General features: G+C 43.4%; 1 protein-coding gene across 4 annotated transcripts in view; it reads left to right on the top strand.

The window, feature by feature from the left end:
* Asap (ArfGAP domain of ASAP) overlaps positions 1-15094 on the top strand; it is a 30960-nt gene extending 15866 nt beyond the window's left edge. For 2 of the 4 annotated variants that reach the window (XM_077631801.1, XM_077631799.1), the window contains 10 exons: positions 510-598; positions 1433-1616; positions 2731-2847; positions 3330-3459; positions 5089-5325; positions 5915-5960; positions 6090-6163; positions 6894-7096; positions 10260-10304; positions 11272-15094. In XM_077631801.1, the coding sequence (XP_077487927.1) occupies positions 510-598; positions 1433-1616; positions 2731-2847; positions 3330-3459; positions 5089-5325; positions 5915-5960; positions 6090-6163; positions 6894-7096; positions 10260-10304; positions 11272-11493 (1347 nt within the window). In that variant the 3' untranslated portion in view covers positions 11494-15094. Of the gene's footprint in view, positions 1-509; positions 599-1432; positions 1617-2730; positions 2848-3329; positions 3460-5088; positions 5326-5914; positions 5961-6089; positions 6164-6893; positions 7160-10259; positions 10305-11271 lie in introns of all 4 variants that reach the window. The other 2 variants (XM_077631800.1, XM_077631798.1) reach the window with 1 other exon arrangement.
* Positions 15095-16918: the final 1824 nt, after the last annotated feature.

The raw sequence follows: 16918 nt of genomic DNA, 5'->3' as shown, positions 1-16918 counted from the left end.
CGATTCTGCCTTTTGTAGGCTTAGAGAGAAGCATCAGTTTGTTGCAAAAAATGGTTTCTGTTCTAAACAAAACAAAATGTACGAATGTGACAAATGGCATAACATCCCACAAAGTGCTTGTGTAAATGTGCATGTGCTTATAGTACATAGACAGCGTTAATTAATACTCTTTTTTAACCATATCTGTGTACGCCGCAAGCAGACAACACACAGATGACGAAGTGCGGAGGAACACGTTTAACGCACTCTCCCGATAGGCTGAGGCGGTCTCTACCCTCCATAGTGCTGCAAGGAAATTATGAGATGGAGTTTAAGTCATATGAGAGCTGAGGATACATGAAACCTCCTTTTGTCTGGCACAGTGTGCCTCATGTAGCCTTATGTAGTCAAATGCAGAAGCATTGCATAGAAGTGGAATACAATAAAGGCTTGCTAGGACACATGTTGTCTCTGCATGCTATCTTGGGGAAGCGTGTGAACTGACTGGCTGCTATGTTTTTTCAATGCAGAAAAACACGGCAGACACAGCGCTTCACGTGGCGGTTGCCCAAGAAGACGGCACCTCCCTTCACATTGTGGACTTCCTTGTTCAAAACAGGTATGCGCCATATCTGCCCTGACCATTCTGTGAGCAGAATTTGTAGTGCCTACTTGTGCATTCAGAGCCTGAGTTTGCTCCTGGTGGTAAGCTCTTCGAATGACATCTGGAAGGGCTTCCTAAACAACAGTTATTGTTAGATACAGTTCAACTTGATGGTATTCAGCCAAAATACCTCAAATCATTGTTTATAGCAAGCGATAGAAGTTTGGAACCAAGGTACAGGAGCATTGGAGCATTTTGTGGCTATACTAAACTGCTGACCTCTAGAGCATTCAAAATAACTGAACGATTAGAAGAAACTTACACTCACCGAAACTTGGAATTCTTATTCTTCATTCTTTATTTTTCCAATTTTTGGCGAGAGTACGTGTTTTTCCATTTGCTACGAATTTGCCTCCCTGGATTTCGATGAACTGACCACCTTTGATGCAGGGAGGGTGAGTTTTTCTTTGGCAGCATTATTGCTGTTGGTGTAGCTGATTTGTGTGCAAAGAAGGTTGTTTGAAGAGGAGCTGGACCACACACCCCATATGGTCTTAAGGTAAATTTAAGGTCTTAAAATAAGCTTTGGTGTTATAGCCACCGTTTGGCTGTTGAAACTTATATTGAAAAAAGTTGTTGTAAATTACGTATTTACCTGACACAGGCGAATTCCACGTGGCGGCTTATATTCACTAATGTCTTGCGCATGATTACAAAGGAAGAACACGCAGCCAAAAGATTGGCACCTGTATTCCTTTGAAATTTTACACAATCTACTTCCTGAATTCGCATTGTGTGAATTATGCTACATAAAATCCTGAACTTTCTTTCCCCTTTCACTGCCTGCAGCCCCAGCCTGGACGTCCAGAACAAGGCGGGCAACACTCCTGTGCACACTGCCGTACTGCACAACCAAACAGAATGCATGAAGCTGCTGCTTCGAAGTGGGGCTTTCGTCGACATCAAGAACGCCGACAACAAGAGCCCACTGGACCTTGCCAAAGAAAGGGGCTACCACACTTGCCTTGAGCTGGTATGTTGAGTGCCCGCTACCCAGAAAAGAGTGAGAGGAACAAATAAAAATTAATGCAGTCTATTCCTTGCCTGGAAGCAGCAAAAAAAAAAATCTGTGAAGTAGTAGTGTGCACAGGCTATTAGGTGCCAATAACCATTGGAGGGTCAAGACGCCTTGGGTTGCTGCTGCCGATTATGATAATCAAAGTCCGCTGCATTTGTCACCATTGTTACAGTTTTCTCACTGCAATGTACGAGACTTTTATCCTTCCTTTGTGCATTTACTTTCATTGCATGCTGGTGAGCAGTGTGAGATTTCAAATTAGCTGTGACACTATGGGTTCAAAGTGGCAACACAAGTGACACCACTTTTGCATTAGCAGCCCACTACAGCTGCACATACTTCTGAAATTAACATAGATTACAGCAAAAGGGAGGAACATGTTTCAATCTTGCCAATGCCTGCTCTCCAAGGTGGCATTCATGAGAGACAGTCAATCAAGAACAGCGGTGCTTTATCTGATGGCTGTCGTGTGGTTCTTGGGAGTGCTTCAGGGTCAAATCATGGTGCTGTGAGACATGACCGAAAATATTGCAAGGCCAAGCTTCATGTTGTGTGTCAGAGGTTACTGAATCGGGCTACATTGTTGATTTCGGTTGCCAGTTAAGGTAGCACCCCCAGGGTCCTTGAAGCTCAAGCTCTGGGGTGAACCTTTGTGTATTTTTCTCTGCTGAATGACAAGAGCTGGTGGAGTTGTGTTTTTATGTTGTGATTCGAACCATGGCTTTTAGAGACCTGTATAGCAATCATTCAGAAGTCTAGTGTTGTAGCGGAGAGGTCCAAAGCATGGGTCAGTTAATAAAAGATGCAGTACTTCTCAAAATTGTTCTTTGGTGTAGTATATTCATAGAATGAACCCATTATGTGGTGAGAAATAGGTGCATAATCTGCACTTTGTTGTCATAATGCAACTTAGTAGAGAACTGGTGCTGAAGAGAACAAGTAGAGAACAACTGGTGCAGAAGTGTGTGTGTGGTGGTGGGGGAGGTTGACTACTGGCTAAACAAAATGCAAGTGTCTATCAATTCTTTGGTAACTGAACGGTTTGTATTGTGGTGTGCTGTCTTGACAGATCGAGCACTCACTTCAGAACAAGAAAACGCTTTTCGAGAATGTCAACATCGACTGGGGTCTAACGCAAGAGGATGGTTCGACGGACTTCAGCGATGATGACTATCCAGAAGATCGCGTGAGTGTTCTGCCCCAACTAGTTGTTTGCTGTCAGAACAGTTTGTGTAAATGTATGGCATCATATTAATTCTCACTGATGCTCTAGGCTGTGCTTTCCAAAATGCAGAAAAACATGAAATAGAGCTCTGGACTATGGAACTGCTTTATGACTAGTGGGTGATACACAAAGTAATTGTAACTTTGAAACACTGCTTAATCACTCTGATGGAAGTTGGAGTGATTACCTAATTTGTATTATATCTTGGGTTTTGTAGACAGTTAAAAGGCCTCTTGTACCAGCAATGCTCTAGTCCAGTCACTGTTCAGCTAATGCTTGCCACGTTTGTTAGCTAGTACGGTAGACTTGTATTATCACGCTGCCCAACATCAAAATACTGATGACTTAAGTAATAAATTACCTATATATGTAACTACATTGACATGCCAGCTGGAAAGTAGATGGTACTTAGTGTAATGGAAGTGTCTTGTCTGGTTCCACAGCTCACATCAGACTGGAAAAGATCCCGGCCTTCAAGCGTCATCAGCAACGAGTCGACACGCCCGGAATCTGCAAGCCCACAGCCCTGTCCCAAACCACCTCCTCCACCACCACAGAATCGCAAGCCAGTCAGTGAGTGGCACATCAGCCATCTGGGAGTTTTTTTTCGTAGCCATTCATTTTGGATGTGCCAGCACGGGGCTGGCAAAGTGGCACTGTTGTTGCCTTTTGGGTTACACATTCTCTTTTGCTTGGACTGTTGCAGCAAGCATGGTCATGATCTTGTCAGATGTGTTTCAGAATGTATTGCAGATATAGTATCCTCTATGCATCAGTGTTATATATTCCTAAAAGCTGAGCTTTGTGTGTGGCTCACAGGGTTCACTGGCACAAAGCACACACATAAAAAAAAAGGATTGACAAGCGAACTTTATGACCACAAAGGCATAATGGCGGTTTCCTTGAAGTAATTGCTTCTAGTGCTCACTTTCCAATATTTTGTCCTTGAATTCTGTGTTTCACTCTTTACGAAGAGAGTACCCACAACTGTGCTTGTTCCTTTCTGCCTTGGCCAGCATATTGTGTCTAAACTTGGATATTGTTGAGGAGCTGTGAAACTGCCGTATTTGCTTGAATGTAGCACTACCACAATTGTGACGCGAGGGTCGAGTGTGCGGCCGTGGAAAGTATAAAAAAAAAGATGAACCAAATGTGTGCAAATGAAATGCAGGGAACGAGGCCACAGTATATGGAAAGTTGGGTAGAAGTTTATGAACAAAAGTCTGTCTCAAAAAATAGCTTTTCTGTGGCTTGTCTTCATAGGGAAGGCTGCCTTCAAGCCTTAACACAGTATGTCACTTGCTACCACTGTTATCGTGGAAAGGTTTCAAGCGGCCCTACTTTTCCAAGAGAGCCACGGAAAACATTATCAGATAAGACCAATACAAAGACAAGCACTGAGTCCCGGCCGAGTGCTTTGGAGGGCCTATGATAAAAACGAAACTTCTTTCAGTCACTTAACCACACAGCGAGTCACATCTCCCAAATGTCAGTAACCATTCTCAACAGCGTTTGAATGAGTTTTTATCTAATGCATAGAGCTGTCAGAAAATTGTGCTGCAGCAGGTGAGTTCAATGTCGGCAAAAAGTCCAGTCACCTTAGTTACAAAAATTTTGCGGCTCAAAGCTTCTGTTGGTCGACCAAACAGCATTTCAACTTAATTTCTTGTTTCTTTTTCTGTTTCCTGAATTTAGGGGCCAATGTGCATGACGCGTCAACCGATATGCAAGTAAATATGGAATAGTGTTCCTTTGTCACTACATAATATTCAATTATAACGCAAGGGGTGACTTCTCACTTCTATTTTCATTAAAAAACTCGTGTGACATTCAATTAAATACGGTATATGCCAAATTGCCTTCTACTTTTATCGAAGGCAGCACGTTCTTGATGAAGTAGCTTGCACATTGTGCGGCTGGTACTGATTTATGTTCTCAACTGGATCAAGCAGAGGCTCAAGGCAGATTTTTTTTTCATGTTACAGAGCTGTGAACTAGCATAGCTAGTGGTCATATAGAATAGAATCTCGTCAAAGCTAAAATTTAATTTTAGCTGTTAATTTTATTTTTATATTTTTATTTTAGCAGCTAGATGACAGATCTGAATTCTCAGTGTCAAAAACTGCACGGACATGAAATGGTGACGAGTGGGAGCACTGGCCTGCCGTCATGCAAGGCTTGACTGACCATGCCTGTTGACAGTTCCAGGCCTCAATGCGCATGGCTCCATGAAGAAGCGTGCGGCCCCCCTGCCTCCGCCCTCAGCCAGCAGCCTACAGTCGTCGTCTAGTCACTCGCGCACCCCGTCAGACCCGTGCTTTTCTCAGAGCACCCTGGGCCTGGTGCACAAGCGAAACCCCTCTGTAGACCTGGCCTCCAGCTCCTCAGTCGATTCCTCCTTCGACATCAGCTCCTCCAACCACTCCACCCTCGGATCGAGTGAGTTCCCAGAAGAGGTTCTATTTCATGTGGTGGCAGACACCTCGTGCCTTAGGCTTCAAATCATCCTTCAGTTCATCGGCATTTCCAAGCCTAAACTGATTTACAATTTTATTGGACTTGCCCCTACGCAATAATACATTGATGAAGTTTCATTATATAAGTGTAAAATTTACACTCGGTCATAAGGCAGTCATTGCCATCAAACACAGAAAAGCCTAGTTTCTTGTTCGACATACACTTTCACCCCGTCACCATGTGTAAATTAGTGCTTTTCCGACAAAGCTTCGTTCAGTACTCGGCATTCCTTTTTGTGCCTTCTCCTTCATGTTTAGTTCTTTTTAGCAAGTACTGTACAGAAGCTATCTCTAGTGGGTGCACGTCTTTGTATTTCATGGAGGAATGACATACATATGTGCACAAGGATATAGTGTTGCATTGTGTCTTCAGAACACATATTTGACAGGACTGTCAGATTAGCACAATAACCTTTGTGCACTTGCCTTGCCACTTAATTTTAACTCTTAAGGGCCACGAAACAGTAGTTAATGTGGATATGCTTTCTTTTTTTTTTCCTCATGTCTTATAGGTTCCTCTCGGCAAAACCTGTCCCAGGGATCAGATGTGCTGAAAGGGTACGTATTTGTTCTTAATCCTCCTCAGCAAAAAAATGGGCGCTTTGCTATGGCTGCATGTGTGCTATGCATGCTTTATATTTGTCATGCGAGATTAGCCAAAAGCTTTTTGTCTTGACTTGCTTCCAGAACGGAGGAGCGGCCTAACTACAGCACCTTGCAGCGGCCCAAGTGTCCTCCACCACCAGCTCCAGGGCCTGCTGGTAAGTAGTGTCAGTTCAAATAATAGGATATTTACTCGTAATGAACACACCTTTTTTTTTTCTTCAGAAAAGTTTACAAATTTGGGGGGGTCATTATGCGGGAAAAATCGAAATTTTGACCGATTTTTTTTTTTTTGTGGGAGTCAAAATTTCATATCAAATGTCCACTGCCTGTCTGTCCATCATCAGCATCATCAACAAAAGCATGCGGCCGCCCCTCATTTGTGTCGCCGGTGTTTAGCTTCGTTCGCTTCGAGACCCCACATTTGTGTAGCTTATGGCACGGCTTAGAGAAAGGAGAGTTGCTACTTTTGCTTAAAAACCTGGCCCTCACTTTCGGCTTTTAGTTTCAACCCTAGCAACAATATGACGCCGGCCAGGGTACAGGGTTGCCTCAAAGGAGCCTCCTGCCGCATGCCAAATATGAGAATGAATGGAACCTATACCTTGTCATAATGCTGCATGGCATTAGGGAACATCTTCGCACCAATGGTCTGCATCTTTTGTCAGTGAAAAGTTCTCTGCAGCTAGAGATTGTTCTTTAAAACTGGCTGAAACGCTACTCTCTCAATAATATGCGTGCTTGTTTTGTCTGTGTTTTGCAAAATCATTGTGGTTTCATTCGGTGAATGTCAGATACTAATGATGACAGATGTGATGACATGAGAGAGTGCACGAAGCTTCAGCCCTTTCTTTCTTTCTTTCTTCCTTCCCTCTTTCATTCATCCAGCAGTGGCATCGGCTGCCCTAGCCTGCAACAGTGTCCTCAGGAGTGGGGAGCACGTTGACAGTGGTGGCAGCAGCAGCAGTGGTGGCGGCGGCAGCAACGGCCGCCTGTGCCTGCTGGATCTGGCCGGTCAGATGCCCCAGACAGCAACGCTGTCCAGGAGCCCCAACACAGCTGCAGAGGTGCCCGTGCCACCACCACGGAAGGTGGGCCACGCCCTTGTTCACCTTTGGTACACTGGACTCTGTCCCCGGCCCTCTGCTGCCAAGGTTCTTGCTTCATCTCTCTCTCTCTATCTCCTCCTCTGCCCTCACCCCCGCATGCCAGCTTGCCCAGCCGTTGCCGCTGGTGCTCCGAGCTCTCTTTCTCTCTGCCTGACTGCCCTGCCATACCCATGCTTCGTATGCGCTCGCTTTGCTGTCTTCAGTTGGCCTATCTAAAGACAGTTTTGTCCGGCCACTGCGGCGGGCCGAGCGGCACCGTCGCCTGGTTCTGGGCTATTGGTCCTCTTGCACCTTCCTGTTCTATGAGCGTGCTGCAGCTTGTTCTGGCATAGCAGTAGCGCAGAAGACACAAACATGGAATACACAAACACAGCACTTACGTGCAAGTAGCATTTCTTATTTTCCCAGCTTAATGTTCGTTGTTTCTGTTTTCATATTAGATTAGCATATGCCTCTAGTTGCATCATTTCCCCAATCATTTAATGCAGCAAAAGCTGTTATTTTGATGCAGAGTGCACTCTCATGTTAGTGGTCACTGAGTAAAAGTTTATCATAAAACCATAGCAGTAGAAGAAGTTGCCGCCGCGGCTCAGTGGTTATAGTGCTCGGCTGCTCACCCAAAAGACGCTGGTTCAATCTCGGCTGCGGTGGTCAAATTTCGGTGGAGGCAAAATGATAGAGACCCCTGTACTGTGCTATGTCAGCGCACATTGAAAATTTCAACCCCTCGTGGTCGAAATTATTTCGAGGCTTCCACTACAGCGTCCTTCATAGCCTCTAATCGCTTTGCAATGTTAAACTCCATAAAGATAAACATAACAATGGATGTGACGGTCCCTACATTTTGGCATAATCACCATTAGTAGCTAAATAGGCCTTGGAGGCATAGATGCCTGAGCATTAAGAATATTGGTCGTCAGGTACTATATTGCATATCCAAGCAGTTCTTTCTTACATGTAGCGCATTCTTAACAGGTGGTGATGGTTTAATTTGTGTATGTGCATTGTGAACAAAAGTTGTCCGTACAAACATGCCCTTACAAAGCTTTAATTTCAGGGCAGGCCACTGTGTGCTACTGTTTCATAATGTGCAAGCAGCACCTTTTCTTTTGTTTTTAAATGAAGGGCTGCCATTTTTGTGAGCCCTGAGTACCTTGAAAGTCTTATGCAGTTTTCTTGTAAAAATCACACATGTCATACACACTACAGCATTTTGCTCCGCACCTGACTATTCACTAAAGACACTTGTAGGTGTCACCAGAACCTTTTCCTTCAGTTTTCATTGATGCTTAAGACCTGGTACGAAATTTGAAATCAGTATGGCTTGTTAGCATCACTTGTTTCTTCACCAGCGTCAAGGTGTAAATGTTTGCAGCATGAATGAAAATGGGCCACTTAATTACTGCCATTATGGCAAAGTTACATTGTGTGCTGGTTTCATATAGAACTGTACACAGGCCGCATTTCCGAAAAGTCATAGCGGCATCTGAAATTGCCATGTTGGATGTTCAGTGCACAAGTTTTCATTCGGGGGTTTGTCACGAAACAAATTTCCATTCCTGTCAATTTCACGAGCAGGCTAACTTATGATCTCAGTATCTCGTCACTTTGATGATGTTTGCAGTGTTTGTTTTGTGCTCCGCTCACATGGTTTGTATACTCTCTTTGTTGTCAAAAAATAAAATTTAGTTGGCAGTCAGTGTTTTGTGCCGTCACCTTTTGTCTTTTGCTTCGTTGTGCAGCCTAGGCCATGATTTAAATTCTTCACTAACTCACCCGAGTGAAAAATTTAGGGAAAATCGAATCTGACAAAGGGAAATGTTTATTCAACAATGTGGCATTGTCTTTTTCTGTGTTTAAATGCTTGGTTTTGAAGAGGATTTTCACTCTTCCTTCGAATGTAGTCTTGCCTATGTGATTCTGTTCCATCGTGTTGTTTTCCCTGGTCGTGGCCTGGCCCGACAAATCGCCTGCCATGGCACATGCAGAGCTGAGGCTTGACCTGAGCCTAAGCTGTCAAAAGATGGTTCAGCTGGCTCAAACCAGGGTGCAGGCTTTCGGGCCAGTCATCTTATGCACATATCCATTGAGTTTCATGCACACAAAATTGTGTTTACTCACATAATGAACCCACTTTTTTCCCAAAAAAGTTTACATCAATTTGGGGGGAGGGTTCATTATGCAGGAAAAAAAGTTGACAGATTTTTTGCGACAGTCGAAATTTCATATTGTATGTCTGCCCGCCCACCGGTCTGCCTTCCGTTGTCAACAAAAGCACATGGTCAGCAACGTTCGTGTCATCGATGTTGAGCATCATTCGCTTCAAAAAGTTTACTATATCACAGCGCAATCCGACAGGTTTGTGATAATCGACGGCGCCAGCCAATCACTGCAAGATAAAGCGAATTTGCTGAAAACTTACCCTGAAGGTCAAATGCGTGCTTCTTTTACACGAGGACAAAAAACTCGCAGAACGGTTATGAGTGTGCAATGCGAATGTTTTAAGCATTAGCTTTGGTGCGAGAGAGGTTAGGCATTTTTCCCCCCTATCCCAATGACGCCAAATCACTTGAGGGTCTGAAGATTCTGCTTCCTCTATAGCATTTCAGTGTAGAGAATGTTTTATAGAATTCTAGTTTAAACCACTACACTGCTCTCCAATGCTCAAGTGCTCGCCAGCTTTCTAAGCATACACTGGCAACTCGGACACTCTTGTCAAGGGCGTGCAGCGTCTTGGCGCTCTGCCAAGTTCGCGGAGGAGGGGTAGGGCACCACCCCTGCAAGAGCTCCTGTCAAAAGATAAAAACTTTCTGCAATGTTATCGTTCGGCGCATAGCATCTTGGCACGATGCCAAGGCGTGCTCTTGGGTTGGCGTAAAACTGAAGAACACACTGTAGAAAAGCTAGCGCTTAAAAAGAAAAAAAGTAAATTCTCAGCCACAAAATTGGAGGATTGGTTCATTGTGCAAGTAAATAAGGTATATAGTATCCTAAAAGAACGTTGTGGACCATGCCCGAAATTTTTCATTGTGATAAACTAGCAAAGAAATTTTCATAGTGTGATATTTTCATAGAATGATGTATGGAGCCCATAAATAGCCTCCAACTTTTGTGTGAGCGAGCATTGTTGTAATGTGCATTGCAGATTCCCCCCGCAAGGAAACCCACGGATGGTCAGGGTGAGCAGCAAGTAAGTGAAAATTTATATTGTGGTAGCTTCATCAACGTACAGGGTGTTTCATGGAAGATTTAATTTTCAAAAACAGGATTCTTGGGGTTAAAATACGCCTTTTTCAGCATAGCATTACCAATGTTGGCGGACACCGGAAAGCCAGTGAATTGTCTTTAGTAAGCTGGTTAACTAATTTCTGACAATGAACTTTTTAACTGTCACAGGTAGGCAACTGAATGCAATTAGATATTTGTAGCCGGCCGTTAGTAATAGCCATATCAGTTTTTAGAATTTCGAAAACGAGATTATCCTCGGCGCGGTGGCTCTAATAAATTTGGCTACCTTAAGACGGTTCACTGGTTTCCTGGAATCTGCCAACACTGGTAATACTATGCTGAAAAAGCCATATTTTTGCTTCAAAAAACCTGTTTTTCAGAATTACTTAAGTCTTCCCTGAAACACCCTGTATATATGCTTATAGGCCATTGTTGAAGACTGCTAATTGTAGAAGGGCTGGAACGAAGTTAAGGTGCCTTGCATGCTTGGGCAGTACTTTGGGCTGATGCCACTGTTTTACACCATAAAGGTCGTGCAGAATTTGACACTGAAGCTGCAGCTGAACACATCGGTTGGCTAACTCCTGTTCTTGAAAAGTGCAACTGACTTTCAAGAAGTTCTAAGAAATCTCCTTGTCCATTGCCGTCTGGTATGCACACAGTGAGCAGTGAATTAGTCAGCACGGATTGCTCATAAACCAATATTCAAAAAAGGGTTTATTCTGCAAAAGACTTTTCTGAGTAGAAAGTGATAAATTGCATATTAATGCAGTTCATGAGGTTTGACGACTGTGGCCGGTCCCTTTGAATTTTGTCTGCTTGCAGAGCTTAGCTGTCTACTTAGGTTGCATGCAAGCTGCTTGCGCCATGCCGGGATGCAATTGGAACCCACCCGAATGTCGCCCGTCTCTTGCTTGCTCGAAACGCAGTGCAACAGTGAGCGGGTGGCCCCGAAGTCAAGGCGTCGCTGTCGGGCGTTGTACGACTGCTGTGCTGACCAGCAGGATGAGCTGTCATTCAGCGAAGGTGAAATCATCGTCATCATCAGCGAGATCACAGAGGATGACCAGTGGATGGAAGGAATGATTGAGGGCGAACCCCAACGCAGGGGGGTCTTCCCAACCAGCTTTGTGCACATGCTCTCCGATTAGCGGATGACTCTCGAGTGCGATTAGTCCCACCTTTTTTCTCTTTTTTTTTCTTGTCGCTTCCTCCGGAGCGCCTGCTACCTGTGCTTGCATCGACTGTTTTACAATTCAGATTTCCTTTTTTTTTTTCTGATTTGTCATATCCTTTTTTTTCTTTATTTTCTTGAGCAGGCTCAGCAGCTGGTACTGAATCCTCCTGTGCTTAGCTGAGCTGCTGAAGACCTTGACCTCATGCCAAGAGCACGCACTTAGCCCCGGTGGCTCTTTTAATTGCCAAAAAAGGCCGAGGGGCAGTTTGATTACATAGACGCAGGTCTGCTTGACTGACTTGGGTTCCAAGCATATTTATTTAATATGACTTGAGATTGGATAGTTATTTAATAATCAATTAATTTCTTTTTAATTTTTAATCTTGAGCATGCCTTAAAGGTCTTCTTACTATACAAGTACAACTTTCTCTTATTCCATGTCTGTTAATTGCAGTTGTATATGCATGCAACGAATCAGCTGCTAGGTGCCACTGATTTTTGTCATAGCTGACTGCAAAATTCGAGTTTCCTTGAGTGGTCAAGTTTGCAATACCATGCGAACCAGTGCTTTTTTTGTTGGGCTTTTAATTAAAATAAATTGCGCTCCGTCACATCAAGATTGGTGATGAGACGATAGTTCTTAAAGAGTCTAGTCGCCAAACAAGCAGTTATTTTGACCAGTAGAATAACTTGAGGGGCGCACAGAATAAGCACAGGTGTGATTGTGCCTGCTGCGACATGGGGGCAAGGCTCTTCAGTTCTCAGCTGAAATGACGGCAGTGTGAAAAACTCGCACCATGTTCATAGTGTGTTGCACTGTAGTAGGAACTGCGCACTTCTTTTACTCTGTGATTTAGTTGCACTGCGAGTAACGCCTCTACCCTTTTCCATGAAAAGCCAAACAAACATGCCCATTTTATTATAGAGTGTCTTCCATATGGAGCATAGCATTCGCTGTGTACGTAGATGTTTGATCAAAGCTGTACATGAACAGGCACATGTGACCACTTTTCCATGGCTGAACGTACGAGTGTGTGAAAGTCACGCAATGCCTCTGCATTATTCTTCCACAGTCCATATTGTTTGTGTCAGTGCGCTATTGCTATAAGAGGTAGTAGAATTATTTCAATTTTAACAGTGCTATTAGTGATGTGTAGTTTGCATTGTTTTGCTAATTTTGTTAGATTGATCCCCTTAGTGATTGCTGTAATTCATATTGAAAGCTTTGATGCTGCATTTCTGTTCAGTGCTTATTTTTTATGCTACTGGAAGCATTGCAACACGGGCAATGGATCTTTGATCTGATAGAGAGCATAAGACTTTTGTATAACAGGGAGAATTTGAATTTCTGATTGTTATGTTTATTAGTTTCTTTTTCATTTATTTCAGCATTCCCATGTTGAACGTTTGAACATAGCTGGCCATTGATTACTACACAGCATGCAGTGTTGATCACACTCTGTCTGCTTTTGAGGATGAGTTCAATAGTGTGTAAGGACCACTTTTTGAAGGACAGGTCACCGTTACAAGTTATGCCTTCAAGTCATTTCAGTTGACATGCACAGACTTAAAATGTGTACTTTTAAAAGCAGTATTGATGCTTTGACTTACTAATATTGGAACTGCATTAAGAGAGACCTACTATATCGTGACACATGTATATTTGATGCACGAGCACCGTGCTAGACAAAAAGTGTCTTGTGCCAACAAAATATGACACGCGAAAGCAGTGGCAAAGAACAAGGCATATTGTACATAGTGTCATTGTGAAAGATTATCAGATGAAAAAACATCTTATCATAGCAGTACTACAATTATAAACAAACTGCTCAAGGATGTGATGGTTAGTCAAGTTACTGTACAGGGTGTTTCCAGCAAACTAAGTGTTGTGACAACCTTATGGCTTTTTTTTTTTACCCCTTTGTCTGTTGCATTGTACTTCCGGCTCTATTGCCTTCTTGAACTTACTTGCGGAACATTCAACATATTCACACTCCCTGCAACAGGTACAAGATGTGCACAGAGAAGTGAATGTTGTCCTTAGCTGACAGGATGTGCAGCAAGCGTTCAATACCTGAGACAGTGTGTGTTCGTTTTGCATTGCTGGCTGGCAGATTATCCTGGATTACCTGAATTCAAATGGATAATAGCTGTGCACTTCCATGCTGAGCAGGAAGGTAAATAGTTTTATTCCAGTCTAGAAAAAGCAACAACATAGTAAAGAAGACTTTACTTGCTTGCTTTGCCTAGGGGTCTTCAAAAATTTTGATCTCTGTATGCTGGCTGGCACTTCCCGCTGTTGTTGCTGTTGCATTCTTGAAAACATTGGAAGAGTAACTTTTTTTCTTTTACTTTGCTTTTCTGGTATAGTCATGTGAGCTGCTTGCTTTCTGTCATAAACATATAACAGTTCCCAGCTTATTACAAGCTGATCATGTTTGTTGGCGAGATTTCGCTCAAGAGATTCCTTGTGCTCAAAAGGCACTTTGTCCATATTGTGACCGGTAGAGATTGGGAACATTTTCATTCCTGACCCTGCTATCCTTCCAAAATCGAAGCATGAGAAGGTAGAAGGAAAAAAAAGCAGTTAGAAAACTCTATGTGAGCCTCCTTTGCAGGCTGTGTACCAAAAGAGACTGCAAGTTGTTGGAAGGTGTACCTCACATATTGAAGCGCAATTAGCATATCTGTGTTTGTTCCATTGCCTTGTTCAAGCAAAGCAGTAAGCGTGCGACCTTCAGAGCCTTCCAGCAAAAAGAGAAAGATGAAGTATAGTAATTGTGATCAGCATAGTTTTTTTTTTCTCCTTTGTGTTGGTGCACACTTCCTTGTTTTTGCACTCTTTTACCATTTCCTCTGCGCAGATGAGCTCTACCGAGCTGTTGGATCATTTGACAAAATTTTCCTCACACTGTCCTCGATCCCAGCGGGAGTATCCTATCCTTCTCTTTGACTGTAGTGCGAGTGATATAACTTGTTAAAAAAAAAACTGTGATGCAAGTACAAGTACGAAACATTCTAGTCTGAACAAAGAAAGATGAAATAAGTATGCGATGTGTTGTTTTACCCCCTTCCTGCACAGTCACCGTACATATATATTATACAACGCTACTGCCAAACTGATTTTATATATGCAGAATTTGTGAAGACCTTGTACATAGAAACCCTATGTTGCCTCTCCATGAGAAAGCATTTACCACGTCTGAAGATTTGCACTTTTTCACTGCAAGGTGTTTGTAGACTAACATGTTTCACGTCACTTTTGTGTTGTTTTTTCTTGTGTGTGTTCAAAAGAGAGATCAGTAGCTGTGTGCGACACTTACCCACATCTACCATTCCCCACTGCTTCAGGGAATTGTTGCTGTTGTGTTAAGCCACAGTTCAGTGTATGCTTTTTTGAGTCCTGTGCGTGTGTCTAGATCCACTTGTTCCCCACATATCTGGTTCTCAATATGTGGCCAGCCATGTGGAGACACCCTCGCTTTTTTTCCCTCCCTTGTCCTTGGTAGCGTGAGCATGCTGTTTAAGCCACGTTGTGTATTTGTGAATTTACAATAAACCGGGAATCAGCAGTATGCCCATTTGCCTTTTCCACTGCGACGATCTTCTGTCGCTTGTTGCATAATTCACGGCAGTGACAAGACCTGGTGACAATTTGCACCAACTGCAGTGAGCAAGAAACATCAAGATGCACACAGAAAGGCCTCTTAAAAGTACTGTAAAACAGGGTGTTGATGAAACCAAAGAGTAAAAAGGGTCTTTTTTTTTCTTTTCCTTCTCGGGTTCTGAGCCAAGACTAACCTAAGGCAAAACCTAGCATATTAAACAACATTTTCAGTCCTCATTCTTGACTAAGTATACCTGTGCTTTTAAACAGAGTTCCAATGTTTTAACCTTAAGGGATGCCTATCTTGCATCATGAAAAAGGACCATGCAGAAGTGTACATTGGGCAAAAAGATTAGCTATCATTGCCTGCCCACAGTGCAAACCTCTGCACTTCATTGCCAATCAAGACACACACCTGTATCTGCAAGGCTTAGAAGATTACGCAAGCAGAGAAGGCACAAAGCTTATCTCAGCCTTGTCTGGTGATCCCAAATGGTGTCAGGGGAGATACAGGATAAGCAACAGTGATACATAAGTGCTGAAACATTCCATGTTGTCATCTCTATCTTCATTTCCCAAACTTTTTGCCTTGGCAAGTAAGAACAAGAATGACACAAAGATGCTTGAGAGAAGCCATCACATTACAGTGAATGCCATCCAAACCAGACACCAGGTCTTATGCTGGAGCCCAGCTAGTTATTCAATCTTGAGTAAAATCTGTAACTGAAGACCAAGTTTTCAGCATAGCTGATATCAAATTTAGATAATTAGTTTAAAATCTGAAAACTTGAAGCTGCCCTCTCCTGAACATTATGATAATCACGGGACTAAGCGCAGTGCTTCATTCTGCACTGCAGCTTCGCTAAATCAAGACTGCTGGGCACGACAAAAAGCAGTCACAAGTCGGAAAGAATTTGCGCCCATTTAATTCACGTAAATATGTGAGAAAATACTTCTAGCTACAGGTATATCTTTGGACGTTATACTGACCTGTATAACACTAGTGTCAATCTTAATGCAGCGCAAACCACATATTCAAGCATATACTGCAAATCCGGCAAAACGGAAGCCGTAAAATCCCGGGCACCAAACAAGCAGCGACCATACAGGTAACTGTACCCAAAAAGGTCGGTCTGTGCGCGATTATACGTCACGCAACGAAAGCGCGGTTGAGCTCGCCACACCAAGATCAGCGACCAAGTGAAACCCAAGCGCCCTATCAAGCGTCGTCGTCTGTTCAGTGACCTTTACCCTCTGCCTTGGGCGCGCGTGACGCGCGCCGGTTGAACGCTCGCTGGCAGGTCAGTGCCACCACCGCCGCCCGCCACGGAAAATGGCACCGCGCGTGCTGGCTCTTTGGGCGCAGCGAGGATAAAATACACACACACATACACACGCACTCGCGCGCGCACACACACACACACACACACACACACACACACACACACACACACACACACACACACACACACACACACACACATATATATATATATATATATATATATATATATATATATATATATATATATATATATATATATATATATATATATATATATATATATATCTTCTAGAAGGGAAAAAAAAGGCTAGAGACGGCCGGGCTCGAAAGAACAGTTGAACGATGTGCACCCAACTAAGACCCGTTGCTCGGCGTTCAATCGGTCCTGTTTGTTGCGGCGCTAAAAGCGAAGGAAACGGCGCAGATTGGGGTGGTCGATGTGACCGATTCAGGAGCAGCGCAACACGCGGCGCGCGCGTGCGGGGCTCAATACTGCGCACTCGTAGT

Source organism: Amblyomma americanum, chromosome 7 (assembly GCF_052857255.1).
Source record: "Amblyomma americanum isolate KBUSLIRL-KWMA chromosome 7, ASM5285725v1, whole genome shotgun sequence".
Classification (NCBI taxonomy): domain Eukaryota; kingdom Metazoa; phylum Arthropoda; class Arachnida; order Ixodida; family Ixodidae; genus Amblyomma; species Amblyomma americanum.
The sequence above is the reverse complement of the archived record's forward strand: the minus strand, read 5'-3'. Positions and strand labels throughout refer to the sequence as shown.